Source organism: Passer montanus, unplaced genomic scaffold (genome assembly GCF_014805655.1).
Source record: "Passer montanus isolate IOZ18808 unplaced genomic scaffold, ASM1480565v1 scaffold38, whole genome shotgun sequence".
NCBI lineage: Eukaryota > Metazoa > Chordata > Aves > Passeriformes > Passeridae > Passer > Passer montanus.
In genome coordinates this window covers 7667005-7683309 of record NW_024368596.1, presented here as the reverse complement: position 1 = coordinate 7683309, position 16305 = coordinate 7667005, and the positions used below count along the sequence as shown (strand labels likewise).

General features: G+C 42.9%; 1 protein-coding gene across 4 annotated transcripts in view; it reads right to left on the bottom strand.

Moving 5' to 3' along the window:
* The window catches only part of NRK (Nik related kinase), a 98410-nt gene that overhangs the window by 17435 nt on the left and 64670 nt on the right, over positions 1 to 16305 (bottom strand). For all 4 annotated transcript variants that reach the window (XM_039717340.1, XM_039717337.1, XM_039717338.1 and 1 more), the window contains exons 16-24: positions 11588 to 11719; positions 11060 to 11127; positions 9877 to 9992; positions 7730 to 7827; positions 7222 to 7349; positions 3815 to 3908; positions 1589 to 1762; positions 977 to 1106; positions 429 to 587 (exon numbers count right to left, since the gene is read on the bottom strand). In XM_039717340.1, coding sequence (XP_039573274.1) covers positions 429 to 587; positions 977 to 1106; positions 1589 to 1762; positions 3815 to 3908; positions 7222 to 7349; positions 7730 to 7827; positions 9877 to 9992; positions 11060 to 11127; positions 11588 to 11719 — 1099 coding nt within the window. The remainder of the gene's footprint in view (positions 1 to 428; positions 588 to 976; positions 1107 to 1588; positions 1763 to 3814; positions 3909 to 7221; positions 7350 to 7729; positions 7828 to 9876; positions 9993 to 11059; positions 11128 to 11587; positions 11720 to 16305) is intronic.

Below are 16305 nucleotides of genomic sequence, written 5' to 3'. Positions count from 1 at the left end.
CCTGCTCTGGATCTTTGGAATACCTAACACATGACAGCAAAAGGCTTGGTGTTTGGATTATTACCCCTGTGTCAGGGCTCAGTGATCAGCTGTACCCATGTGCAACTCAGATGAGTCTCATGAGCCACAAAAGCTGCTAAAACATTTGCAACTTTTGGCTCTCCCAACAGCATGGTTTCAACTTGGTGCTTGATCAAAACATTTTCTCATTCTGCTGCACAAAGTCCTTTGCAGCTGTATTTCATGTGTTTGTCATCTTGTCCCTGCAAGGCAGGGCCATGTAAGTGACACAGGTATCAGCTCAGGGATCCACTCCAGCACTCTCTGCCAGGAGAATGGCAATACAACTGTGAAATCTGCCTAGCAGACACTGCCAGCCACTCCTGCTGTGCCTTCCCTCCACACCTGCCCAAGGACTCCCAGCTTACCCCACAGAGCAGCACACAGGACCTCGGAGTTGAATTTCTTCTTGTATTTACGGATTTCTGGGCTGTCACTTTGTGGGCGGATATTGGTTGGATTGACATTGACAACAGAGCCCTTCCTTGCATTTTCCCTCCTGACAGACTCAGTTTTGGCACTAGATGCTGGAATGAAGGACACACAATTGTGGGAAATGTGAGTGTTTGGTTACAGCTCATATCTGAAACACCTTGTTCGTGGCAGAATGAAATAAACCCGAGGGGTGAGAAAACACCCAGAGAGCTTTGTATAGCAAAAAAAAAATCTGGAAAATTTCTCAGGCATTGCTGAGAAAGCATGGTGGTAACACAGCAGCAGAGCACAGCAAACCACATCTGAAAGAAGGGCTGAAGCAGTACAATGAGAATTCACAGTAATGTGAAGTTCCAGTTTCAGAAGACTACTCAGTTTTCATTTCCAAACAATAAGCCTGCTCCACACCTGCCAAAAAAAAAAAAAAAAGAGAGAAAGAAAAACCCAGGAACATTTTAATGCAAAGGCAAAGCATACTCACGAGAACTACAGGAAGGTCCTACTGGACTGGTGGGAGGGGTGATGGGCAGAAGTCTCGGATCTATGAATGATGTGAAGGATGTTGTAGAGGATGTGCTGCTCTTGGCAGGTGGGCTTTCAGCACATGGGCTCTGCAATGAGAAACAAGAGATGCTTCAGCTTGGGGCACACACCCTGGGGTGCTCTGACAGAGCTGCTACCTGCCTCAAGTGACCCCTCTTCCCACAGGCCCATGCTCAGAGCAGTGTCAGAGCCCCCTGGGGCTGCCCTGTGCTCCCTCACATGATGCCTGGGTGGGAGAAAGCCAGGGACAATAAGCACAGGCACACCAGAATGCTGCTATGGCAAGGAGCAGAAGGTGCGAGTCCTGTAGCTTGTGCAAACAGGGAGAAAAAACAAAGCAAGGAAAGAAAGAGAGCAGAGAAGGAGATGGGGGAAAATAAGTGGAACAAAGAAATCTGTTAGGCAGCTCAAGATTTCTTATCTTCGTCCCAGATAAAACTTTTAAAGGAAAGAAGGGATGTAGTGAAAAAACTTATTGTAAAAAGAGACAGGACAGAGGAATTTAAAAAGGCTGGAGCTCAATCCAGGCAATCTGTAATTTCTCTCTTACCTTAGTCAGAGGTTTGTTCTGAGGTTCCTGGCAAGTCAGTGGCACTTGTGGCGGGTTCACAGAGGAGTCTGTAATTTGGCTTTGCTGGAGGAGATCTGGCAGGAGATAGTTCTGGTTGTTTATGCTCCAAAGGCCTTCTTGAGTGTTTGGAATTTGTTTCCCTAAAATTTGATCCTGCATGAGAACATACAGATAAACACCACATTTAGTTTATTTCCAATGCACTCTGAAACTCCAGTTAATTAGGATGATAAATAATGAGCACATGGAGAGGAGTGCTCTCTCTGATGTATCATTTAAAGACAAACCCTATGGCAAGATTAAAACAAAAAATTAAATACCAAAGTGCATGGCAAACATCAGAGATGACAAATCTGGGGTTTACTCCTGAAGTACTCCACAAATATTCTTCATCTACATTACCTCAAGCACAGAAAAAGAAGGAACTTCAGCCTCAGAGATACCAAGTCAAATGATTTGCTAATGAATTTCAGACCTGACCTTGGCATACTGCAGACAGAAGAAGGCACTTCTTGGTTCTGGACCTGCATTTAGTTTGAAGGCCTTCATCAGTAAATTCATTGCTACTTTCAATTTACTGAATTAGGAAACCCTACTCCAGAAAGAGGACATTTAGTAGGACCCAGCATCTGCATTTACAGTATAGAGACACTTCGTTCTGCAGACCTCCTTAGAGCATCCCATGGAAATTCTTGTGAACTTTGTGAGGTACCACACAAACTCTTTCCCTGACAGAACTATCTGTGGAGTCAGAGGTGGGTTTCTGGGAATACATTTTATGTTTTAATTTAGATGTAAAAACTGAAACCAAAATATGCAAGTCAGTATTTGAGACTGGGGAACCAAGCCAGTATGGGGCTTTTTAGTTCAGTTTTCAGCCACATTCAGCAGAATGAAACCAAACCAAATCCCCATTTGAATCACTCAGGCACTTTGGTACACCCTAACCACTTCAAAGCTGCTCAGGCTGATTGGACAAGCAAAGCAATGCTGGAGATGATGTGGAGACTCATGGTGGCTGCAGCTGGTGGGTGAAAAAGGGGTCAGAGGAAGGGATGGGAGGCTCCATGAGAAGGGGGGAAAAGACTAGAAGGCAGCAGAGAAATTTATGAGGTGTCAGCCATCTATCTGCCTGTTCTCCCCACCATACTCTTTCCTCCAAACCCACCAAAACATAAAACCTCAATTCTTTATCATCCTCCCTCATCCTCAGGGTGGGCCTCAAGGACCCCAACATTCTCCCTTTCCTCAGGCAGCCTGGATATCAGGGGAAAGGGGAAACACTGGCCTGGTTTTGCCACAAGAGAAATACTGGTTTATGCCCCATTTATAGTTCTTTCTCCACAGCAGAGTCTTTTCTCCTCGAGGATGGTGGGACAAAGGCAAGTGGAACTCCCTCCCCAGGCAGGAAGGGCACCACTCTGGTCTGAAGTTTAGAGACACCAGAGGTAAAGAAAACTCATTTTTCTTTGTACTCTGCCACAGCTCTGGAGAAAACACCAGTTTCACAGTGATTTATTTTCCCTATCTGTGAAGCAAGAATACACTCTGTAAAATCTGAAAAGGGCCCTGACACCAAGTACAAGTCTTATTACTGTAAATTTTTTCTTGTTTTCAACCACAAAGAACATTGTTCTGCTTTGTCTCTCTTCATCTTTTCTGCACTGATATTTATCACAGGGGAAAATCCACATGACTGAAAGCCTGTACTAGAAACTACAGCTGGAAGGAACCACAACATGACATATGAGAAGACAAGAATTTTTGCTAAGCCAGTAGGGAGAGATAAAGTGGTTTTCCCCTGTTCTGGTAATATTTTAAGCAGTAGGAGGTAGTTCACTTTAAACTGAAATAAAAAGAAGTCAAGATTTTTTAAAAGTAGCAACAATGCATACCAACAATAATAACAGTGCTTTTTGTCCAGTGCCTTCACAAAATATCTTGACATCAGAAACTACTACAGGTCAATAAGAAGGACAAATGAAGAACTGCAATTCTGCACCTAAATGTAAGCATTCCTACAGGAAGCACAAAACCTGAAATTACACATTTTTTTCCAAGGCTTATAGCTATAATTTGCAATGACTGAGCAGGACTTCAGAGTGAGAATGCTCCCAAGAAGTAATGGATATGGAGTTTATCATGCACATTAATGACCTGACTCCCCCTCACTGTACCCACCCCCCTTACAAATGGCCAAATTACCTTCTGTTCTGCCACGGTGCTTTGGGGTTTCAGTTCAATTCCATCTGGTACCCTCGTCCTTGAGAAATCTGCAATTCTGCCGCTTAGCAGTTGCCTGGTAACAAACTCCAATTAATGAACAGAACTACTTCAGGGGGGAAAAGAAAAAAAGGAAAAAACTACACATAACCACGTTCAAAAGTGAACATAATTAACATTCAATAGTTACACTCAAAGGTTCTTGTACAAAAGCAAGCTGATTAGTCTGTGGATCTGCCTGAATGGGCTTGTGCCTGAGGACCACTCACACACAGCAGGAAGCTCTCCCCACCTTGACAGAGAGCATCCCTTCATCTCCCTGCACTTCATCCATCATCTTTCAGACACTGCATAGCTCAGGCAAGTCCCTCAAGCTGTCATTTGGGAAGTGCCTACTTCAAAACTTCTGTCTCCTGTCACACGTTCCCCTGTGGGGTGTAATTATGAGCCACCCTGCTCTCCAGAGAGAGCAGCAGCTGCTCTGCCATGTGCTGCTGTCAGGGACCTCTCTGCCAGTGCCTCCTGGGACAGGCTACACTGGAATTTCACCCTGTGAATCAGTCCCTGAAACACAGTCCTGCTCATGTTAAAAGGAAACACAGAACACGTTGCCCAGTGCACAGAGAGACAGAAGAAAGCAAGAGCTGCTGGACTGGCTGGGGCCAAGAGTCCCCCTAGCCCAGCATCCCACCCTCAACAGTGATCAAAAGCTGATAGCAAATCAAGAGTGAGAACAAGACAAGTGTCTGTTGTGAATTCCCAGTACATCACTGCCTCCTGCACTGCCTGAGGTATCTTTGAATTTTAAACTTTTTCACCCAAGTGGAACTGCTTCAAACGTGTCATGGCCCCATTTCTGCACACTTCCACCTCAAATGATTTATTTATCCCATTTATTTATTTATACTCATATCTTTTTAACTGCAATCCATTTAAGCCTATTACATTTTTGCCTCCTTTCCAGTAATTATAAAACTGACTGGATTCAGCCAGTGCGAAGGGTTCTACAGTACTATGTGCCAACTGGCAGCAGACTGAAATGTATTTTTTTCTTTTAAATGATGTCCCTCTGATAACAAAGAAGGTTTGGTGAGAGACCTACTGATTTAAGATGGGTGTGCAGGAGTAGAAGTTTTTGTGGCATTTTCTGTTGTTTATTTTTTGGTTTTGGATTGTCTCCCCGTTCTATGTGAGTGGGTAAATATTTGCATACTAAACTTAGAAGGAATGACAAGATGTGGATTAGAATCAATGGTGAATGCCAGGACCTGGTCTTATTAGGGAAGCAAACAGCAGCTGATCTTAAATAATGTCAACCTCCAACTTAGGAGAGGGAGCAAGTAATTCCTAGCCAAGCACACACCTGCATCCACCTTGTCCAAATGCTGGTAGGAAACAGCTATCAAAGAGCAGAGAGAGGAAACTGAACTATACAAATGAGTCCCAGGATACTCAGTGATTTAGGAGCATACTGCAGGCACTGGAGGAGGAAGCACTCTCCATAAAGTAGGAGAAATTAACATCAATGGAATAGATGTGCTAAACAAGGAGGTAAGACACTGGATCCTATATAATGATATTCTTTCCTTAAAAACAGAAAACTGGAGTGTGTGAGGAAGAATTCTGGCTCATCTCACTGTAAAGAAAAACAAGACCAGAAGTTGCGTTACTGGTGAAACACAGCAGCCCTTAGTCCAGCATCCTCAGAAAGGAGCCTTCTCAGGGTGGTTACCAGGATTCATCCAAGAACATAGGAAACTCCTTCTCTTGCCCAAATATCCTATTTGCTATTTACTAGGCAGTAATCAGGGATATACTTCCTGAAGCATCTTTTAATATCAAGATTGCACCTATGATTTTACAGGGGCTCTTGCAGTGGCTGTGTGTACAGGAAGGTAAATGTGACAAGGAGCATCCTGATTGCACCTCTCCAGAGGATGGGTGGATCTCAGACACAGAGGAGATGCAAATAACAAATGCAGAGTTCCAAAGGCAGTGATGCCACTCCTTCAAATCATACAGCATGCAAGGATCACAGCAATCTGACACTTACACAGCAAAGTCATTGCTACAGGGCAAATCCATATTTTTATGTAGAGTCTTTCTGAGGTCTAGGATGAATTCTATGACCTAGAGTGAATAAAACTTTTTACAGATCAGAATAAAGTGGTTTGGAAGAAGATCAGTAGGAAAACAAAGGCATTACAGTAAAAGTCAGCTCTTTCAGGTGCACTGAATAAGCTACAAGACTGTTAACATTCTTTCTCCTCATCTCAGCCTTGAAAATAAACTTCAGAAATGCAAATGAGCAGCATATGCAGGCACAAAAATTCTACCTCTTCAGAGCAGCACAGGGGAAAGGACTGGTAGCAGCCCAACACAATAACCTGCCAACAATGCTCCAAATCTGGGCATGTCTGCCTGACACCTGACACAACTGCATGTGTAATTCTGTCAGAAGAGCAAGAGCCCCATCCCAGAGAGCTCTGTGGCCCTGGGATGCGCTTCAAAATAAATCCTAGAATTTGAATAAACTGAAGTCTCTTTGCAAGAAAATCATAAGTTTCATTCACCAATACTAAAAAAAATGTTTCTGTTTGCTGTTCCTAACAGCAGGGGTGGCCAAGTCACCCCCTGACTCCCTTCTCTCGGAGTAGCAAGCTACTCTTGCTCCACTATTTCTCAGCAGAATACACATTTTACGTGACAGATAAAACACCACAAGATGTCAGTCACCAAACCAGCAAGACAAACTGGAAAGCTACAGAGACAGCTCAGGTGGGATCAGCAGTGGGACAAGCCACAGTATCAGCTGGAAACCACAGCAGACGCAGAATGTCATTATGAAAAATACAACACATTTTACAAAAGCATTTCTGCTTTTTATAAACAGCCCTGGTGAGGAACCCAAATTTTCAGTGGCAATTATTTCTCCCAGAGTGAGCAGACTATGTGAAATCAAGGGTCACGTTTGCCTTGTTTTCTCTGCTGTAACCTGTATTTGTCATGAAGATATACAGTTTTTACAGTTTTGTTTCCCTCTCCTTTTTTCTTTCAAAAATTCCATGTAAATGTAGATCAGTGTGAAGTATTCCCTATAAAAGCACTACCCAGTATATCCAGTTAAAACAAGACATTTCCTCATTGTCACAGGGCAGCAAGTCATCAAAGTGTATTATTACCCTGTGCACATTTGATGGAGCAAACATTTACCCCCAGGAGTTCATTAAAATGCAATTAAATTGCTTAATTACAACTGACAGAAATGAGTGATAGTAACTTCAAAGGAGGGGGAGTATTTAGGCATGCCAGCCTTTTCTAGATATTTAGAAGTGTGTAACAAGAATATTATTATTATTATTATTAATAACAATAATAATCAAGCCAACCTTGTGTGGTTTGTGTCATCTTCATCACTGCTGCTGCTGCTGCTGACTTCATCACTTGAGGAGGAATAGTCTGCTGCCTTTAACAAGGAGTTGGCACTGTCCTTCACCTTGGCAAAGGAGCCTGGACTCTGAGTAAAGAAAACTCAGCTGAAGAACCCACTGTTAAACAGCACCTGCTGTATTTTACTGTCCCAGCATATGCAGTTATGGTCACTTCCACCCCAAAAAAGCTTTACAAGGAAGCTGATCTGGTTCTGTTGGTCCATCACAGGGTATCTCACACAGGAAAGTGACCTGAGCCAAAACTGGACACTCTGCTGAGGACCTGAGCTGGACACAAGTCAGACCTGGACTGAGAGCAGTGAGCTTGAGCCAGCCTCTCACACCCCTCAGGCTGACTCATGAGTGACAGCAAACTCACACACCAAAACAGAGCTGTCTGCACAGACAGACCCCTCGGTGAAAACATGGACAAATCAAACATATCAGTGGATTTAAAAGAACCTACTGCAATCTGGCCTGGATGAGAAACTTTTTCAGGCTTCTGATGCAACTGCACGTGGTTCTGGGACAAAACATTCTCTGCCTTGGCCAGTCCTGGTTTCCCTGGGGGTAAAAACCCAAAAGATTATTTTTTTAAGTGTACATACAGCAGGTGAGAGAGCAAGACAAGCACACATAACTAGGACCCAAAGCAGAGAGAGGTCTCTGCAAACAAACTACACACCTCTGGGAGAGAGGTGCTGCCAAGATTTGGCCTTCATAAAACTGTTATACAGAAACAGTCCAAAGTGATTATCTAAACCCAACTGGGTGAGGGCAAACAGCTGCACTAAACAGCAAATCTACCTGTGAAATGTGGGCACCCACTGCCTGCAAACACTGGGAAAAGCAACAGAAGCCTTGAAGGGATGCTCTGCACACAACCCCTGACACAAGGGAAAGGAGGGAAAGTCCCCTCATCCTACCCTGGGACACACTGGCCAGCTCAACACTTGCCTCACTTTTTCAACACTCAACACTTTTTCAGCAGTTTCTCCCATGACTGCCCTACTGCTACCAACAGGACTCCTTGTGAGTTAAGGGGGAGAATTCAAGCTCACACAAATTAGGATTCACATTCAGTAATTTAGTTTTGTCACAATGGTTTCATGTCTTCATCCATTTTGCAAAGCTTTCAAAACTCACAATTCCTTACTGGTCAATAAGCAAGTAAGCAACTCAGCAGAACTATTAGCTTTAAAGTATTTATAGCCCTTTCCTCCAATTCTTTATCCCTGTGGGTTTGGGAAAGCAACAAACTCCATCTGAAATGCCATATGCCAGAACTAGCTGTAATTTAATGACACTTAAGAACTCAAGGAGACAGTTTAAACCACAAGGGAGGTTTTCTATTCTTTCCATTTCTGGTGAGATTTTTGTTTCCCCATGCCAAAATAGCACAGGAGTTGCACATCACATGGACTCTGCAAAGCTGAGCTGGGGTGTTGCATGTTGTTAAACTCTGTTATTCAAACACAAAATGACATAAGAGCAAAAAGAAACAAAACCCAAGCAATTTAAAGTGTGCTTTGGATTTCTCTTGAAGAAAAAGCTTCCTATTTTGTGTAGCTAGTAAAAGCAAAACTGGCTTGATTGTGTAAGTGTAATAAATAAGCAATTTGTTCTCGTTTATCAAGGGCTTTTAAATTAACAATGTAAATCTCAATATAAAAATAAATGACCTCATAAGATCACTGGGGTGGTTTCAGAACATTTTTTGCATCCACCCTGCTTCAACTTGGATTCCCCACGTTCCCAATCTTTGGTGGCCAAAACCTGGATGCAAGGCCTTGTGACACACCAGAGCTCTGTGAGGGGCTACAAAAGAACTGCCCTGCAGCTGACCCACAGGAAACACCCATAGGAGCAGCAAGAGAGGAAAAAAGCTGTCCACTTCTCCATGTCCCCATCTGCCAGAATCTCAGGAACCAGAATCTGTACTGCAAAACACTCCACAACCAGGAGCAGGCTGCTGCATTCCTACACCACCACCACCACAGCAAAGGAGATTACTAAATTGTACTTTGCCTACATCAGATGGTTTTATCTTCCTTTTAACTTCTTTTGCCCTTTTTTCAATTCCACTATCTTTCTGCACATAAAAGAATACTGGAGAAATATTTCAAAATGTGCTGTAGAGAGAGATTTATGCTTCCTTTTGCCAGTAAGTTATTAGAGTGCAGAAATATTAGTGTACATAAACTGCTCAACTGTATCATCTTATCAGTGGGCAGTGCAAAGAGCAGAATTTGGCAATGACTGAATATCAGTATTGAATTACATCTGTATTTCTGGAATGTTGGCTCTGCTGAGTTTCAATTATGTCACTAACTGCAACAGAAATTAGTTTTTCCAATTCTTAATTGAGGCAATTCAAATTTTCCATTCAAAAATATATTCACAGTCACTTTTCTAACTCAAAAGAGGAAGTACTTATATTTTAGGAACATGGGACCATAAAATCCAGAGGGCTTTCAAAAGCCTCTCCCCAGAGGATGTCATTAAAAGGACCTATCCCATCTGCAGTGCAGAACTTGACACCCTGCAGAAGACCATTTCATGTGACAGGAATTTAGTACATTCTGACTGATGAATCTTTGACTTAGGAATCACCTGAGGCTGACCAGCTGCTCTGATGAGATCCCATCTCCCACTGCTTGGTGCCAGGAGTGCTGCTGCTACTGTTCAGCTTCAGAGCATGTCCCCCGGGGGATGACTGATGAGTGTTACTGAACAGAAAATACAAAAAGCAGATGAGACTCTCGTGTGCTGAACAGAGACTGGAACAGAGCTCCTGCTGCTACAGTACGAAGTCATACTCTGGATAAAGAAAAGTTTATCTTCATTGCTGCTCCAAGCAGGGCCACCCAGGAGTGAGAGGAGGTGCTGGAGGGGACAGTTTCCTCTGGGCAGTCATCCTGGGACACGACAGAGATTCCCAAGTCATTACAAAATATCCTTCTATATTACATCTGCCATGAACTCTTCAGAGTCAAGTGTCAGTCCTGATTCCAAAATCTCATGGCTTTACAACTCCACTACCTTCCTAGAAGATACATCAGCAGTCACTTATCAATGGAGAAAGAAATGCACTGGACAGTAAAATAAACTGCCAAGCCAGTGGCTCAACCAGAAACCCAGTCCCAGAAGTCACTCATTTGTAACACTGACAATTACTTATACATTTCTTTTCTGCTTTGCCTCCTGTAATTCCCAAGTGGGGAGCATTTAGGGCTTGATTTCACTTGAAAGTTATTTCAGACGATGTTTCTGACTCTGACTCATCAGAAATGCTGCACATCACTTTGTTATTTCAGCTAAATCTACTTCACTTTCCAGTCTCTCCAACCCATTCTGTTCCCTGATTAGACATCCAGTGGGGGCTGCCCTTTACTGCTGAGCTCTAGACATCCTTGGTCTTTTCTCCTGGGATATGAAAAAAATACACCAGCCTTAAGGGCAGACTGCCAAAATTGTCACAATTCATCTACAAGCTGCCTGTTCAAGCTACTATCAAGCAAAACAAGCAGGAGAAGCTGTAATTGAAAGTGGCTGTACAAGGAGTTGAGGTCAGACCACCCTCACCAAGGCATGCAGACACCTGACTGTCCTTTGAAACCAATGCCACTGGCACTGAGGTGGAGCATCTGCCAGATACTTCAGTTTTCCTATTGACAATAAAGCAGCATTAAAAAATTACTTTAAGCATAAAACACAGTATAAGCACAGTGTATTTGTATAAAGTACACAGTGTAAGTTTTGTTTTAGTATAAGCATAAAATACTTTAAAGATTACCTTGAAAGGCATCTCTGATGGCCAGGCTGATCCCTGCTGTAAAATTTTGAGGTTGTCCTTTCTGGAACCTTAAAGATTTAATCAAACACTTCAAGGTTGCTATTGATATTTTAGATGCAGTCAATAAACCTAATGCTTATCCTGTATCAGTGAAAAAAATAAGACTAACCAACAGAAATGAACAACAGTTCAGCAGGACATGTGGGGAGGTGTTTTCTCCCAGTCCTCATCTCAACTCATGAGCCCTTTGTTAATTTTTCCCTCTCCGCTCAGCTTGGAGCAAAAGAAGGTGAGTGAGCAGCTTTCGTGGGTGCCTGGCTTTTGGCCAGTGTCAAACCACGACACACACATACACATAAACCCACACCACCAACCTCCCTGTAAATTTGCATCTCTCTTTCTAGATTAGTGTGACCCAGTTCACACACAAGCAACGAGATTTTCAGTTTCATGAAGTGCAGAGGGTGGATACCCTCAGTGCAGTGCAATCAACCCCCAAGAGACCCAAACAGCCCCAGTTTTACCCACCTTTGGGGGCTGTTCTTTGCTGTGGCTCATGCTCCAGAACACATCGTCCTGCCCAGGGCTGAGTGGAGCTGTCACCATGTCTGACAGGGAGCTGCTGTGGTACACGTCCTTACTAGCCCGGAAATTCTCACACTTGAATCAAACAGAACACACAGTGAATTGCATTTCCCTGCCTATTTAACAGGTTGTTGTCTCAACAGAGATCAATGGTTCTGCCTCGGAGATTAAATATTTACTAAGTTTAGCAATAATATTGTGTCTGGATAGAGCCTTACTCATCTTGTTCACTGTGCAGTGAGCTACTCATTTCCAGCATGTTAGTATGTTAGGCAGAAATATCCCAAGGTCAAGGTTACAACAAAAAGAAATAGTAAAAAAAAAGTCTATTCTGTCTGTGTATATATACATATATATATACACACACACACCCTTTTCTTAAATCTGTGGAGAAGCAAATAGGTCACTGGCAATGCACAGAGAACTAACTACCTGGATGATGCAAAAATTGCTGTGGAGTCAGTACATTTCATTCAAACCTGGCCAATGCTTCCACTGCAGAATTTCCATAGTCTAATCACTGTGGGAGCCCACCTCCCCTGACTTAGATGTTGATTTCCAAGCTATTCTTTGCATGGCCACCACCAACCCACAGTCAGTGGAGGCAAATTGCCAGCTGCAAACACTTCTAAGTGCTCCAGTGATTATGAGGACGACCCTGGTCCTCTTCTGAAACAAATTTTTCAATTACTTGAAAAAAAGAAAGAAAGATCAAACTTGAGAATGCAGTAAGAAAGAATGAAATTATGCTCAGATTACACCCTCATGGGTGGTCAAGTCCAGGTGATCCCAATGCAGCCACCTGTGTTTAAAACATCTCTAAAGGTGTCCAGTTAGAGCACTAGGACAGCAAAAACCCCAATCACAGCATGGGAAGGGGAAGGAATCAAGTTACTTCCTTACAAAGTCTTCACTTTAAGGGAACAAGAAGTAAGCAGTGCAAAACTAAAGCTATAATATTCAACATTTGGTTCTCTGATTCTTTCTGTATGTAAAAGAAGAAATCTACACTCTGATGATCTGCTACCCCAGGGTGCTCCAAAGAGGAAGAAACTCAGAGTTAAATGTGCCAGCTGAGAGTGCTGCCTCCCTGAAATGAGAAATCCTCTTGGACACAAGACCAAGACAGAGCACACAGAAACTCTGTCTGAGCTGGGCCTGTCTGCAGGGCAGATTCTGCTCCGCTGGAATCAGTTTGATATTACAGAAATAGAAGAAGTATTAGAGAAATGCCTGAAGCTCTACCACTCTGATCTCCCATGCCAGGGCTCTCTGGGAGGTGCCTCTTCCTCAAGCACATTGCAACATCAGCACCTCCAACACTTGGAGACCTAAGAATGAAGTTGGCAATTTTTTTCTGAGTCAGAGTTCAAACTCTGTGTCCCAACTGAGTTACTGCACCTTAGAGCAGAGGCACTTGCAGTATACTTTTCCAAAGATTGACTCAGATGAGCACTCTATTGATTTATCAGGGAAGTCCATAAAATTCTCCAGTTTCTCCGACCTAAAAAGTAAAGCAGAGTAACTAGAACTTCACACAGCTTTCAAGAAGATAATAGGATTATGAACTCTCTCTAACTGTACAAGAGTGAATTTCATGAGAACAATGTTCAATGTCAATTAAATATTGACAGGCAATAATTCCAGAACTAGATAAAAGATGTCTAAGATGCCTCATTGTAACCTCCCAGACCTGTATGGTGAAGTCATCTGCCAAAACCAGTCCTGAGAAACTCAGTTATTCAGGTGCTTTTCCTGCCTTTTTTGGGACAATACATTCTGTTGATTCTCTTTGCAGAAAACAGCTTTTTCAGCAGTTGTAACATAAATCTATGTCCTTTCAAAATACCTTTTTGTCCAACAAGATTGTCTCTAATAACAGTTTTTAGTTAACCAGAATTATTTGAGCAGCAAAGTGCTCACCTGAAGAGATCCATTGTGGGTATAGAAACAGGTTTTGCAGCAGGTGTATTATTATCAGAATATAGGAGGATTTTCTTTTCCTTGCCACTTTTTCAACAAGATACATATATTTCTTTTTAAATTCCAGCCTTTGAGTCCTGCTGATTACCAGAAAACTATTTGTGTTTAAAAGCATGGATAAGCTTTGCTGAGTCATGATGTAAGTGACTGAGTAAATCCAAATTCTGCCCAGTACACCAGCTCTGTGCAAAGCCAGGAGCAGACACCTGCTTCCACAAACAAGCCAAAACCATCTCAGATAACTCCCAAAATCAGTGTTTGATATTCTCCTTAGGTTTGTATAGGGAAAATAATTTAAACTCCTCCACCTAACAATGATTCTAAACTATTGAGATTTGAACCTTAAATTGCTTTTCTTGTAAGTAATATCTAAAGAACAGCAGCTCTCCTCAAGCACAGAAAGCATTGGTAGAGAAAGTGTTACCTACTGTGTGCCCTCAAACCATAAAGGGACATGTAACTGAGCCAAAGGAAAGAACACTGATTCACACAATGATAACATAAAGTGATACAGCACAAAAAACTCATTACTAGAGTTAATTTAAAACCATTTAGAAGCAAGAAGTTTGCATAAAGGGACATGTAACTGAGCCAAAGGAAAGAACACTGATTCACAAAATGATAACATGAAGTGATACAAAAGACTCATTACTAGAGTTAATTTTAAACCATTTAGAAGCAAGAAGTTTTAAAAAGAGGCTGTGCTGCTTTTTGGAGGATGCCCAAGTTACTAATTTGAACTGAATCTACACAGATAGATTAAGTGCAAGTGTTGTTAGGAAACAGCACAAGGAAAAGGAATTTCTTAAACTTCTGAGCAGGTACTCTGGGATACTAGGGCACTCCATGGCTTTACACACAGCTAGCTCTTGTAATATTGTTAGACTTCTTGTTCTCACATCGCCCCACATAATAGAGAATATCTACCTAGCAAATCCTATAGGAAAACCACAAGACTTAATTAAAAATGGAGCTGATTTCAGATGTGAGCTAAATTTTTCCACTAGTCAGGCAGCAGGAGATGCTGGGCAGAAGATCAGACTCAGTGACTTTGCTCAAGAAGCCTCTGTGAAATTCTGCAAGCAGTCCAAAACAGCTCATCCAGCACCATCACAACCAGAGAGCCAGATCTGCTATGTACTGCAGCAAACACAAACCTGGTACAAAGCAGGTGGAATTGGTACACTCTGGATCTCACATTTCCCTCAGCAGACAGACAGGATGTAAGGCATTGAGCAATCATGCTCCTTTCACCTCAGGAGCTGTGTTAAGTTTTTCAGTGAACCAATTCTGAGAGAGATTTGGGCATTGAGGATGTGCCACAAGATCTCGCAGAATATGACTGTTGAAAATAAGAAGTAATTTTTTGTCTGAGCAGAGCAGTGCTGGCAGATGATCCCCCTCTGAGAAACCTGGCTAGAAGTTCTTCAGTGCAGCATCTGTGATGAATTCAGCTTGCATTTTAACTCCACAGCTCACTTTCATTTTAAATCAACTAGGCACCCACATACTGAATTTCACAAGTATGTTTCTGTGTCTTTTAAGCTCCAGGTGACTACCTGACCCATCACTTGTACTGCCTGAACACCTCATGCAGTTAATGCAGGCAGCGTGTCCAAACATGCTGCCATTAGCAGCAACAGCTGCTCCCAACCAGCAAAGGGAAAAATAACCCTTCAGGGGATTTATAAATCACCCACTGAAGTTCATGTGGACTCTATGTGAACACAGCAGGGAGCAGCACAGATTGGCTTCTCCCTGTCCACATGCACTGTCAGCTGTGAGGGGGTACCAGGGCACCTCCCAGCAGAGACTGAAATCACACTGTGCATCACTTGCTGCTATTATCCTTAAGTAACACCATCATTCTAAACAACACATATTTTTTGTAGTGTAGTCTCCATCAAGAAAGGTGAAAGAAGTTGGTAAATACTGCTTCATTCCTCACCACTCCCCTCAGCAGCTTGGAGAGGTACTGCAAAATGGGAAAGCACTGACAGGGTGCAGAGGAATGACCCCTGTCCCAGGTGAAGCAGCCTCTCATGCCAGGAGTGGCACCTAAGCAGGGCAAGACAATCCTCTGTACAGCCACTGTACTCCTGCAGAATCCCAAATGCCCTGCAATAAACTATGGATCCTCCTACTGCTATCACAGGGCTGAAATATTTGCCTCAGGGAAGCTGCCAGCCTCTGCCCAAGGCTAAGCTACAAATGTCCTTCTTGCAGACCTTGCAATAGCTCTCCAGTGATTTGGTGCTGCAAGCCAGGCCATCAACTCAGCCCATTTACAATACTCGTGACTTGAAACAACAAAAAAGCCCTGGAAAAAAAGGATGTGAGAACACAAACATAAGTATTTTTCCAGGTAAAAGCTATCAGGTGAAATGAGGCCCTTCTGCTCAAAACATCTGTTTCTGGTGATTTTTCCATCACCACCAAACAGCAAAGCAACCTGAAGAGGAAAGGCCCAGGGAGGCTTTGACTCAGGGACACAAAGAGCCAGCTATTATCCACCTCCCAGACTCTGGGACTTGCTCCAAGGCATGAGCCAAATCAGGATAGGGGAGAACTGCTTCCCCAAATCCTCCTGCTGGGGAATTTCAGCTACTCTGGTATCTGCTGGGAAAGCAGCACGGTGAGCTGAAGGCAATCCAGCAGAGTCCTGGAATGCACAGAGG